General features: G+C 33.6%; 1 protein-coding gene across 11 annotated transcripts in view; it reads right to left on the bottom strand.

The window, feature by feature from the left end:
• Positions 1–12,422, bottom strand: part of CEP170 (centrosomal protein 170) — a 105,491-nt gene that overhangs the window by 75,002 nt on the left and 18,067 nt on the right. For all 11 annotated transcript variants that reach the window (XM_023518543.1, XM_023518544.1, XM_023518545.1 and 8 more), the window contains exons 4-6: positions 8,392–8,450; positions 8,142–8,304; positions 6,596–6,730 (exon numbers count right to left, since the gene is read on the bottom strand). In XM_023518543.1, the coding sequence (XP_023374311.1) occupies positions 6,596–6,730; positions 8,142–8,304; positions 8,392–8,450 (357 nt within the window). The remainder of the gene's footprint in view (positions 1–6,595; positions 6,731–8,141; positions 8,305–8,391; positions 8,451–12,422) is intronic.

Raw genomic sequence — 12,422 nt, 5'->3', positions numbered from 1 at the left:
CCACCTCAAAACTCAGAAAGAAAATTAGTTTACATTTCTACACAGCAGAAAGTACACAAGAGTTAGAAGCAGCAACTAACAATGGGAGACCACTACTATTCTTCTGTGTGTCAGAAACTAATCTAAAGGTATAAAAATAGATGTATTTATAAATAAACTGAAATTGTTACTGAAGCAAAAGAACCATGTCTACAATAAAGATTGTGAAAGTAAACTCAAATGAAATATTTCCATAAAGCTCAAGAATCAATTCCATTTATAAACACACTGATAGAAAAATCATTTAAACATAATTTATTAGGAAAAAAGGCAATATAGAAAGACTAGCTTGTTTCCAATCATTTTCTAAGTGAAGCATTTGGTCTTTTAAAATATTTTTATTTCAAATATTAAATTTTGGTAGGATTCACCTGGTGCTATAATTAATTTCTTAACAGTTTTATGAAAATATGACAATTATAAAACTGTCTGCTTTTAGGTTATGGAAGAATGGGACAGTAGCATCCTATAATCAAATGTGCAGGACAGGGCATAGAAGACATCAAGATCCATTTCCAAAATAATAATAAATTGTGCAAAAAATCCAAACTGAAATCAAAGAGAATATGTAGCAACAACTTTCAATGTAAAAATTATCCTTTTCAAAACCAACTACGTTTTTCTTAATAAAAATGAAAAGGACAGTATTTGAAATACTCTACCTTCACAGAGCAGTAATTGTACATGGTATTTGGAAGAATAGGTTATACAATATGACTGAATAGTGTAAAGTTTTTAAAATTTCATTAAGGAGATAGTTAATCTTTACAAAAAAAATTAAAATTTCTACCTAGATTTTGTTTACTCTGAAGTCTTATCATTTAAAATTTCCATGAGAATAAAATATAATTACTCCTCAAATATTAAAAAACTCATCAATGTTATTTTTCTGTTTTTAGACACTGATTTACTATGTACAATGGACCGTAGCTGATCAAGTCCATGTAGTGTAAACTGTCCTCCCTTTCTCTCTCAGACACATACAGCTTGTTTGTTTGTTTTTACTTATGGTATCCTTATGAGGATAGACTAATGCCAGGGAGGTGGTTTTCTACTCCACTACTTACTACCTGGATAGCCAAATAAAAATGATGTGGCTGAGCTATGAAATAAAAATCACAAAGAGCCAGTCCAGGTATATGGGATATATCATCCAACACATTCAAAAGAATACTTTCCTAACTTTCCTCCCTTGTAGAAGTTCACAGTTAATACTGACATGTTTTCAACACCTTGTCCTCTGATAACACATTAAAACAGTAGTGATCAAGAACTGTACATCACTGTTTTTAAGGTTAGCATTTCCGAAGCCAGTACTACTTTAAAACTGCCTTTACTCAGGGAACTAGAAATTTACACAAGTTAACACCTAATTCAGTTTGACAATGTCAAGTGGCACAGCAGAGTGGAGAGGCAGCATCATCTCATGACCATGAAGGCTGCCTGGTTTAGTGGAAAATGGGCAAGATTTGAAGAAAAATGCTGTCTCTTTTGGTCCAGTTTCTTTTGGTCTTCAATCTTCTACCATAAAGTAAGAAAATAACATTTATCCATCAAACTGCTGTGAACATTGAGTGAGATAACATTGTAAGTTACTCAGAACAAAGTCTGTCACAAAGTAGGCACAAAAATAAGCGTTTCTTTTTCTTCTCTTCCTCCAATTCTGCAACACAGCTAAGAATCAGGAAGACCAGAAGCTAATACCAAAAGCTAACTCTAAAAATCTCAAGACAGATAAGACAACACCTATAATTTAATATTCATAAACTTTACCATCAGCAGGTTCTTTTTTTTTCTCTAATTGAATGGTAACTATGTACATTAATGCACTTCTGGGGTACAGTGTGGGGTTTTCACACACAATCCGAAACACTTCCATCAAACTGGTTAACAAGGCCTTCATGTCATTTTCTTAGTTACTGTGTTAAAACGTTCACATTCTACTCTTACAAAGATTCACTTGTACCCTTGTAACACCAGCAGGCTCTTTACAGAGGCTTCTTACTTTCTACTTAGATTACTAATGGCGAATCTTGACCAGCTATAGAAACAATGATTAAGGCCAAATGTACAGCATGAAAGAGAGTCAAGTAGTAGAAAGAAGATGAGAAATGATTAATCAAGAATAAATGGCCTCAAAAACCTGTTGGTCCTGTACCACTCAGTATATAGGTGAGGGCAGACAGTCTTACATATTTTAGTATCTCCTGAGAACATCACTTCAAGATCAATAATTCTGAGTCATTAAAAAAAGAAAAATTCAAGTTATGCTCAGTCTTTTCTTCTTAAGGGAGGTACTGATATGGATAATACTTAATAGGCAGGAAATGGAACAGTGAAGAAAGTGTCAGTTATAAAAGTAAAGTTTAATCATCTGGAAATTTCATTATGTGTAAAGATTCATCTTCCTGAAGATAATAAAAACAGATAAAGTGTGGTTCTAATACATTTTGGAAGTGTCTGCTAGAAAAATTATTAGGGGTCTACTAAGTTAGTATAAAAAAATAAAACAGCTTTCCTTTCTCAGAACACTGACAGAACATATTCCAGAATTGATAAATTTAACATTCATTTATCTTTAAAACTCATTTGGTTAATATCAAGTCAAACTAAATAATACATTGAATATTTGTTTATATAATAAGTAACTAATATTTCTTTATATTATTATATTATTGATCTAAATTATTGGATTTTAAAAATCATTTGACTGATTATGCAAAAATTAATTCTGTATATTTAAATCAGAAGGGCAATTAGTGATAATCTGCTTCTGTTCTTAAGGTATTTTACAATTATATGACCTTTCATGATACTTACAATACAATTAATCCAAAATAAATGTCAAATTCTCCTGTACCAAATTAAATATTAAACTAATTTGAGACGACAAAGACTATAATTATCATGGCTCATTCTGCTGAAAACATCTAACCAACCCAGCCTATTCCGGTACTTTAAATGATGAAGACTAGGAAACCCTGTTGGCTACAAAGGAGCTACAGCTTCAGAAGTTTCCAAATTTAGTGTCACTGTATTAAAAGTCAATGTAGAAGAGCTAAGAATCTACTATTCAAATGTGTTGCACACGCATTTTCAAAATGTGTACAATATATAAAGGCCTTTAATAATATATTGAATATTTGCTTATATAATAAACATTGAACATCTGTTTATATTAACATTGCATTATTAATCCAAATTTTAGATTTTAAAAATTATTTAGTTTACTGATTATGCTACACCATTATCCTTTCTAGAATGTTTATCTTCTATAATGAGTACGAAGTTTTTAACTTATGATAACTGGTAACCAAAAAGTCAATCACTTTTTGTTTTTACTGAAAGACTAGGCTCAGAGCATAAATTGTTAAACTATTTATATTCCATAATTTACAACATTTAAAAAAAATACCTTAATTTCAAAATGACCAAAGTAGATAACACTTGGCACAAGCCTTGAATATGATTCTACAATTTCTGCTGGCTTCTTAAAATTCAGGTCAGTAAACCGTTTCTCTCATCCTGTATTTTAAAAAACTGCAAATGATATATCTGAAACAATAAAATCCTCATACTAATATAGGAAAATGAGTAAAAATCTTATTAAGGCTGTTAATCAGCACCATCTAACAGGGCACTTTAAATTACTTGATATAAGATATAAATTCTTTAATTCCTTATTACTCAAAAATAATCCCAAAATTATGAGATAGCTTTTGGTCATCTAATAGAAATGATATTCAATGAGACAGGGCTGATAGATAATCATTTATGAATTTAATTTCATTTACATACATAAAATTACTGCTGAATATTTCATAATTTGAACTTTTCATCATGCAGAATTATGAGGAATCTTTTTTTTTATGCCTATTTGTTTCTAGAGTGTTTGTTTAAATCTTTGCACCCTGTGAAGTAAATCCTTTTGCTTTTGGACTGACTGTGTGTGTATGTGTTTACAACAGTAAATGATTTCTGAAACATTAATGTTTGAGTTAAGAGCATGGACTGTGGAATCAGGCTGAAGAAATTGAAATTGCTCACTGGGTGACTTTGGCAAGTAAATGAACATTAATCACTATGCCTGAATTTTCTTATTTATAAAATAGACAAACTAATGGGAACTATCTTCAGGTATTGCTGTGAGGATTAAATAATTAAGTGCATACAAAGCACTTAGAAGAGTGTCTGGATAAAGTAAGCACCATCGAAGGGTCAGTTATTATTATAAATTGTGGTTGCTGTCTCCTACACAAAAATTATGAATACAATTCCTTGTATTTTTAAAGTTACTTGTTTTTGATTTCAAAAGCTATTCTGTGTGTGAAAGAGGTGGGCTAAATTTTCAATTGCTAGATAAAAATCACTGTCACAATTACTTTCAAAATTTGGCAATAGTTAAACACCTAATTGGTATGTTTTCCTACCTGTCTGTACTAGATGGCTCTAGTGCACAACGAAGGTGTCATATGCGGAACCTAAAATTAGGCATTTATATAGTTTGGTTGTGGAGAAAAGGCATAAACACAAAACAGTGAACGAAGAAGTGTTACATATTAGCAATACAGATGCAGACACATCATTTAGAAGCAGGCAGGAATTAGCATAATTTATATAGGACGTATAGAGACAGAGTATTAAAACAACTGGTAATGGGGCCTAAGGCTCACCATGATTGATAAGTATTAGAGAAGTCTGATGTGTAAGACTTAAACAGTTCAAAATCTTTTGGTAGGTGAAAGGCAGTTTCTCAACTCTGTTTCTTGAACAAAAAAAGTAAAGATCAACTAACATTTGTTATGCAAAGTGAACTGGAGAAGGGTTGAAATGGGAGGTAGTAATTCAATTACGACTCAGTGAGGGGCAACAGAAGTACATAATATAAGACAGACAAGAAGAGGGGAAGACACAAAATTTTCTAATAAAGCAGACAGTTCTGATTGCCTTCCACTATCTTTCCCCATTTCCTCTCTCCTAAAAACACTCCAACACTCTCCAGTATCCATTCTTCCCTGACACAGTTCATGTGGCTTAGGAGAAACTAACCCCATACTCAGCCTCAAGGTGAGCAAGACTGTTTTAAGGATAATATATGCCTTGCCAGGGACACTGGTTCAGAAATAAGCAGGTGGCTCACTCCAGAACCTGAGAAGACAATGAGAAGAGAGTTGTGCTGAGAACCTTCCAAATTCTAGCAAGTATTCTAGAATAACCTTTGTTCTTTCCTGCTAGGTGGGATCAAAGTAACATGTAACCCTGACGGCTGCTGGCAGGCAGCCTACGAGTGTGAGGGGAAACTCCCTCAGTGTGCAATCACGGAGGACAGGAAGACTAAGAGATGGACAGAAACCAGCCAGCTGGCACCGACACTGTTGAGATGCTGCAGTGAACAACCGCAGGGGTTCAGTTATGCGAGCCAGTAAATCTTCCTGTTTGGTCTCAGGTAGTATTTCTGTTATTTGTATCTGAAAACATACAAAGTGATACTAAGTTGCTCAGCTTAGGCATGAAGAAAATTGTGTTGGTGACAGAAAAAAGGACGTTGTGATGGGAATCTACTTGGAAAGCTATCCAGTTCAGCTTTGGGCACTGTAAAGATCAAGTTGACAGCTTTCTTAGATCTGTATCCTCATAAATTTCTGCATATATTAAAAGACAGCGTTCTTATTCTCCAGCTAAGAAAATTGTCTTATTTCTCTTGCAGAATTAGGATTAAAGGTAGGAAATTGAGAACAGTCCTGATGGAATTCATCCTTGGCTCAGAGTCAGATTCCCATGCTGATCTCTGTGCCTGTCCTTAACTCCTCCAGCTCTGGATCTTTAGCTCCTGTTATCACGAAAATTGGCTGCTCCGTCCTTCTGTTCTGATGTCTTTATAAGGTCTTTATGTGACAGACAACTGATACCTCCGTTTATTTCTTGGAAGTCTTGATTTTCTGGGTTATGACCAAACCACTCCATGAACAGTATCAACATTGCCAAGAATATGTTCTTGGCAATTAATCAGAGAATCTGACCAAGAACTATCTCTTCATTCGGCAGCTGAACTCAACTAATTGTTACTACTATATCCCAACAAACTGGGCCCATTGAGATTTTAAAAAAATTGATTTCATATCACACATGTGAATAAAGTAGAAATTGTCCACTTAAAAATATGATTATATGCTTGTGAATCTAATGAAAACACAAAATTTGTCTGTACCTTCTATTCTGGTCTAATTGCTACATTTTAATAATTATTTTGAAATACTTAAATAACCCATTTATATCATTAATCTATTTTCCAAGTTTATTAAATCTCATAAACTGAAAAATAAAAACATTTTAAATAAAAGTGCTTCACAAAGATACAGGAATTAATACTGTATATGAAAATCATTCATAATAAAGATTTACATTAAAATAAAAAGGGCATTAAAACATTCATTAACTTTTTTTTTTTTATCAAATTATAGAGTAGTAGGTCATCTCTTTTCAGGGTTGGGAGGTGTTTGCTTAGATTATAAATGTTTCCCAAAATAAACATGTAACAGTCACTGAAATGTTTTACCTGATGTTCCCGTTTCATGATTTTTTTCTTCAGTTTTGCCGTTGGTCTTGAAAGCTCTCTGTTCATCTACCTCATCATCCCCCCACCATGATGGCTGCCCATACAATGGAGTACCACGAGGCATGGCAGAAGTATCTGGAAAGAGGTGGGGGAAAATCTGTCTAAAGCAAATGAAACTGAAAAAAGAAAGACACTTGCATAATCTAGAACTGCCTGGTTGATTGGTTAAATGAATAAACAAAGTATAGTCTAGATAGCTATAAAATACTCGAGATAGCTATAAAGTACTCTTTAGTATGCTGAATAAGTATTTGTTAAGATGCTGTTATGATGTTGGACATGACTAAATAAATACAATTTGTACCAGTTAGTATCTAAGTAGCACAACCTGCTCTATATATCCTAATTGTTTTTGGTTAAAGTCTGACACTGGTATGTAACTGAATCATTTGTAACAAATGGTGAATATCTAGGCACAAAGATGAAACTAGGCAATAATCACACCAGGGAAGAATGAAACCAGATTGACCAGAAATGGCCCAATAAGGCTAAATATAAAAGAAGTAGCTATTTTCTAATTTTTTTTTTTTTTTTTTTTTTTTTTGCAGTTTTTGGCCAGGGCTGAGTTTGAACTCACCACCTCCGGCATATGGGGCCAGCGCCCTACCTACCCCTTTGAGCCACAGGCGCCACCCTTCTAATTTTCTTAAAGCCTGAATTTAAATTACTTGTTAGCAAAACTAACAGATTTTTATTTGTGAAAATGTAGCAATGTCTATTAATTTAAAAAAACTGTTTCTCTTTAAGTGGGATTATTTACATATTTTTTAACAGTTCCTACAACTGTAAATTATATGATGATGTAGCATTATTAGATTTAATTTTTTTCTTTTGATTTATTTCTTTTAATTCAGAAGAAAATTCAGAAAAATATGAAATAAAAATATTATTAGGTAGACAATACTATAAGCTGTACAGCTGACCCTCGAGTTTCTGTAGGTTCCACATCCATGAATCCAAACAACTGCACATCAAAAATACTCAGGGGAACAAAATTCCACCAAGTTCCAAAAAGCAAAGCTTAAATTTGCCTCGAGCTAAGTTTTATGTTCAATCTACACAAATGAAGAGATGCACAGACATCACATCAACTGTCACAAGTAGTCATCATTTAAAGTATATGGGAGGATATGCATAGGACACATGCAAATAATGCACATTTGATATAATTTAATATATTTTATATAAGGAACTTGAGCATCTGTGAATTTTGGCATTTCAAGGGAGTCCTACATCCAATCCCCTAACAATACAGAGGGAAGAATGTATTTATTTTCCTTAAATATTTAAACTATTTTTACTTCCCGCAAATATCTAAACATATTAAGCTTACCTATGTAAAACTGCCACACATCAATAAGCATTACAATACATTAAAATACTTTGAAATCAATATTATAAATTATTTTTACGTGGACATGGCCAACTTCCTGAGAACAAAGCATGCAAGGTCTTCAGAAACAAGTATTTTCGGAGGTTAACTTACCCATGGCTTTTTCCTCAGATTTCAGTGCTTCTGTGGCTTTGTGCTGTACTTCTGTAGGAGCATCTGCTACCTTTGAGTCTACGCTTTTGGCACTTGCAGATTTTGACAGTTCTGATTCTGAAGATTTCTGGGACAACTGAAGTTGAATGGTAAACTTCTCATGCTATAAAACATATGAAAATGGAAGTGAAGCATCAAGAGTAAAATCAGCCCTCACGAGAGGTAGGTTTAGAAAAGTAAATGCTTTTACCTTAAGAGCTTCTTCAGGGACCCTCATTTCTCCTCGTACCACGGTGAAAAGATTTGTATGTGAATAGGGCTAAGGAAAAATATAACTTCAAAATTTTGGTAATCAAGCTTAAAATGGTCATCAAATATAATTTGGAAATTGTCCTGCATCACCAGGGAATCACAACAGAATTATTATATTCTTCTTATTACTTAAAATATACTTCTAAATGTAAACATTTTCATTTTTGAAGACTCAAAATCTTAAAATCCAGCAAATATTTCTAACTAAGTAAAAGTGGCCTTCAAGAAGCAAATAACTGGACAATTAATCAGAAGACAAAGACATTTTAAGTTTTAACAATATGACACTACTATGATGAAAAAAAGCACCTGGATCAAATTATATTGATAGCTAATCATAACAGTTTAAAAAGAAATTATCTCACAGTAATTTCCCAACAGCAACTCCTAAAGGAATTTGATTACTTGGACTTCATAAGCATTGATAAAGATGAAGTTCAGTTTGTAAATGCAAAAGAAATGCTATAATCAGGGTCCTTACAGAAACCACAACCCCCACCTGTGAACTACAATCAAGGTCACATTACATTATCAAACAACTAATTCTACACCAAGATTAGATAAGAACCAAGTGAAAGATATAAAGAATGCTTTCATTATTATGCTAAAAAGAACAATGCCTCTATATATTAAAAAGATCTATTCACTGAAGAGTGGAGGTCACATTTCCCACCATTACTTAACCCTCTAATGAAAGGACTTTTATAATCATGTACTAAATTCTATTCTTCTTTACCAATTCAGAGCACACATGACGTCACGATAGAAAGCTATAATTATCTGACTATTTGGAGAAAAAGATTTCCAAAGCAGTAAACTTGTTAAGGAGTGTTTATTTAGTCTGTTTCTGCTCCTTAAAACAATAAAAACTCACATTTTTTAGGAATTTTAATACACTTTGGGAAATTTCATTCATTGATCTTGTTCTATAAGAACTTGAGGACTGGACAAACCAAAACAAGAATCTAGTTAACTGAATCTCAGTCCAGGGCTCTCCTATCACTTCACAGTGCTTCCTATAGCTTTGAAATATTACTGTTTTCTTTTGTCATATACATGTTGACACTTCCTGGTGTATATGGAATATACATCTCTTAACTATTGTGTTATCAGTAGGTGTTTCGATGGAAAACACAGATGATTTTAACTTGTGGTGTGGGTTTTCTGACGCTTCATCTTATCTCCTGGAGTGCTTGAAGGCTATTTCCAAGGCTAGTCTGGGGCATCCTCTTTAGATCTAGACACATCTCAGGTCAGGGAAAACTTGCCAGGGGCCATCCTTACCACTTTGGCTTTATCAAAAGGTTTCTTTGTGCTGAAAGGAAGAAGACCTCAAGGATTTTCCTGTTTTAGGCCATGAATTCAACTGAGAACTCTGGTATAAAAATGAGATTGTGAGATCCCTCTCACCCCAGCTTTTACCCTCAAAGCCACCATCTTCTTAGTGGTGCAGACTAGGTAGCTGTTTTTAAACTTGCTAATTACTCTTAATGTCAGTAAGTTACAAAAGTTTAAATTCTTGCTTATTAAAAATCAAAATTTTATAAGTTATTCCACACTTCTTTAAATAAGACTATATATATAAATGACTATCAAAATATATAAGACTATCGGAGAAAACACTATCAATATTAGCCTCCTTTACCTTAATGGCAGGGGAAAATTTTAAACAGTGTTTATTATTCCTATGGGTATAACCTAAAATACAAAGTGTCACATATCATTGTGAACATATTTTTCAAAAATCATATAAAAAACCAAGTCATCAAATGGTTCCATTAGGCAGATACCAGTCACAAGATATGGGCAAAGTTTTAAAAAAATTGTTCTAATATTACAAAAATCAGCTCTTTTGCTTGAGACATTTCTAGTGATAAAAGATTTTGAATACTGTATTCTCAGACAATTAAGATTGGTATTATTGTAATATTCTCTAACATCAATGATACATTACTAAAAAGAGTGACTCATGGTATTGAAGACACTGTCAGATAAATAAGACTTGAATAAAATTTTATACAAGGAAGCATGGAAAAACAATCTTTCTAAATTAATACATTTCTATACATGATTTTAAAAATATATAAGATAGCTATCCTTAAAAATTATCTTTAAAGTTGTCTAAAAAACTTTTCTTTTTCATTAGAAAATGGGAAATTTCCTTTATGTAACTATAATTGATACTGTAATATAAATTTATGCTAAATTAGATTCCACATGGCATTAACAGGTAGGTCCTAGAACAGCGGTTCTCAACCTGTGGGTCATGACTCCTTTGGGGGTCAAATGACCCTTTCACAGGGGTCGGCTAAATACACCCTGCAGATTAGATATTTATATTACAATTCATAATAGTAGCAAAGTTACAGTCATGAAGTAGCAACAAAAAGAATATGGTTGGGGGTCACCACAATATGAGGAACTGTATTAAAGGGTCATGGCATTAGGAAGGTTGAGAACCACTGTCCTAGAAGATGCCAAAGGTTATAAAAAAGTTAATAGTGCTGTTACTGAACGGACACGGGGTGGGGGTGTTTGACATACCTTTTGTGTGTGGGACATAACCAAGGGACTCTAACTAACAAAATTGAATTTTTTTTAGCAGTTTTTTGGCTGGGGCTGAGATTGAACCCGCCACCTCTGGTACATGGGGCCGGTGCCCTACTCCTTTGAGCCACAGGCGCTGCCCTGAAAACTGAATTTTGTGACCTGGTTGTTTGTATCCTCACATTAACCTGAATAAATTTACTTAAAAGAAAAAGTTAATGGCAGAAAATCTTTTCAGGAGATTTTATTTGCTTAGTCTACACCTTCAGAAAAAATATAACATTTGATTTTAGGAGATGAGCACCTTTCCAACTCGTAGAAGCCTTTTCTATAGGAATGTAGTTTTCAAACAGCTGATTTTGATTTCTCTGTCATTTCACTCTTTAATCCAGAAGTTCATCTCTCGTAATTTCTTTTATTTAATTCTTAAACTTTGAAATATCTTCTATTTTTGAAATTTGGAAATTTGTTATGAATATTAAGCACATTAATCAGGAAAACTATTAACCCGTCTGAAAGTCCTGAACTTTTACTCATTTTAACTCTCCCTTGATCATTTTAGCAGTTATTATCTGGACTGCCCAGTAAACAGTGCTATGTATAGTGTTCCAAGAAGAGATTAATGATTTTAGATGCTGTGACATGTTTTTCTTTATTTTTCAATCCTTGCTTCTATTACAATATGATTAACCTAATCATTTTGTTAGGGCTGTTATACATTAACAAACAACTTGTTTGGGAGAAGATATGAATGACAAGTTTCAAAAAGAAAGGACTGGGCTCCTTACTTATAATGACTTACATGACGGGGATAATGGTGGGTTTCTCATCTCACCCACCTCTTACTATCGGAAGGCATGAAGTTTTAGTCCTTAGCCCTCTCACCAATCTATATTCACTCGCTTGGTGATCTCGTTCAGTCTCATTTTTTTAAGTATTAGTTATACAATGAAAATTCTCAAATTTTTGCCTTTAGCCTGTATCTCTTCCCCTGGATTCAACTGGTATATCCAACATGTTGAAAATCAACTCCTCAGACTTCAGGCCAAGATGGAGTAAAAGGAATTGGGGAAAATATGAAAGAAGACAGCTGGCATCAGGCAACAACCAGACAGTGATTTTGAGAGAGGGAAAACAAGTCAAGTCCAATCACCACCCCAAGTCACTACCCTGAGTTTCTAGGTCACACTGCAAGGAGGAATAATCTAGGCAGAGTCTGGCAGACTCCTTAAGTTATAGAAGAAATGAAGTTGAGAGTGTAGGTAAACTAATATGACTAAATTCACAGGACTGAATACTAGGGAGAAACTGCAGAGAAAGAGAGAATTCCTGAGATCTTTGGTGTCTCTCTAAAGTATTTGGCTGAGTACTGATAAGCCTGTGAGAAAAGTATCCAGGGGCTTGGTCAAGAACCACCTGAAA

The sequence above is a fragment of the Otolemur garnettii genome, unplaced genomic scaffold (assembly GCF_000181295.1).
Source record: "Otolemur garnettii isolate 467f Iridium unplaced genomic scaffold, OtoGar3 scaffold00141, whole genome shotgun sequence".
Classification (NCBI taxonomy): domain Eukaryota; kingdom Metazoa; phylum Chordata; class Mammalia; order Primates; family Galagidae; genus Otolemur; species Otolemur garnettii.
The sequence above is the reverse complement of the archived record's forward strand: the minus strand, read 5'-3'. Positions and strand labels throughout refer to the sequence as shown.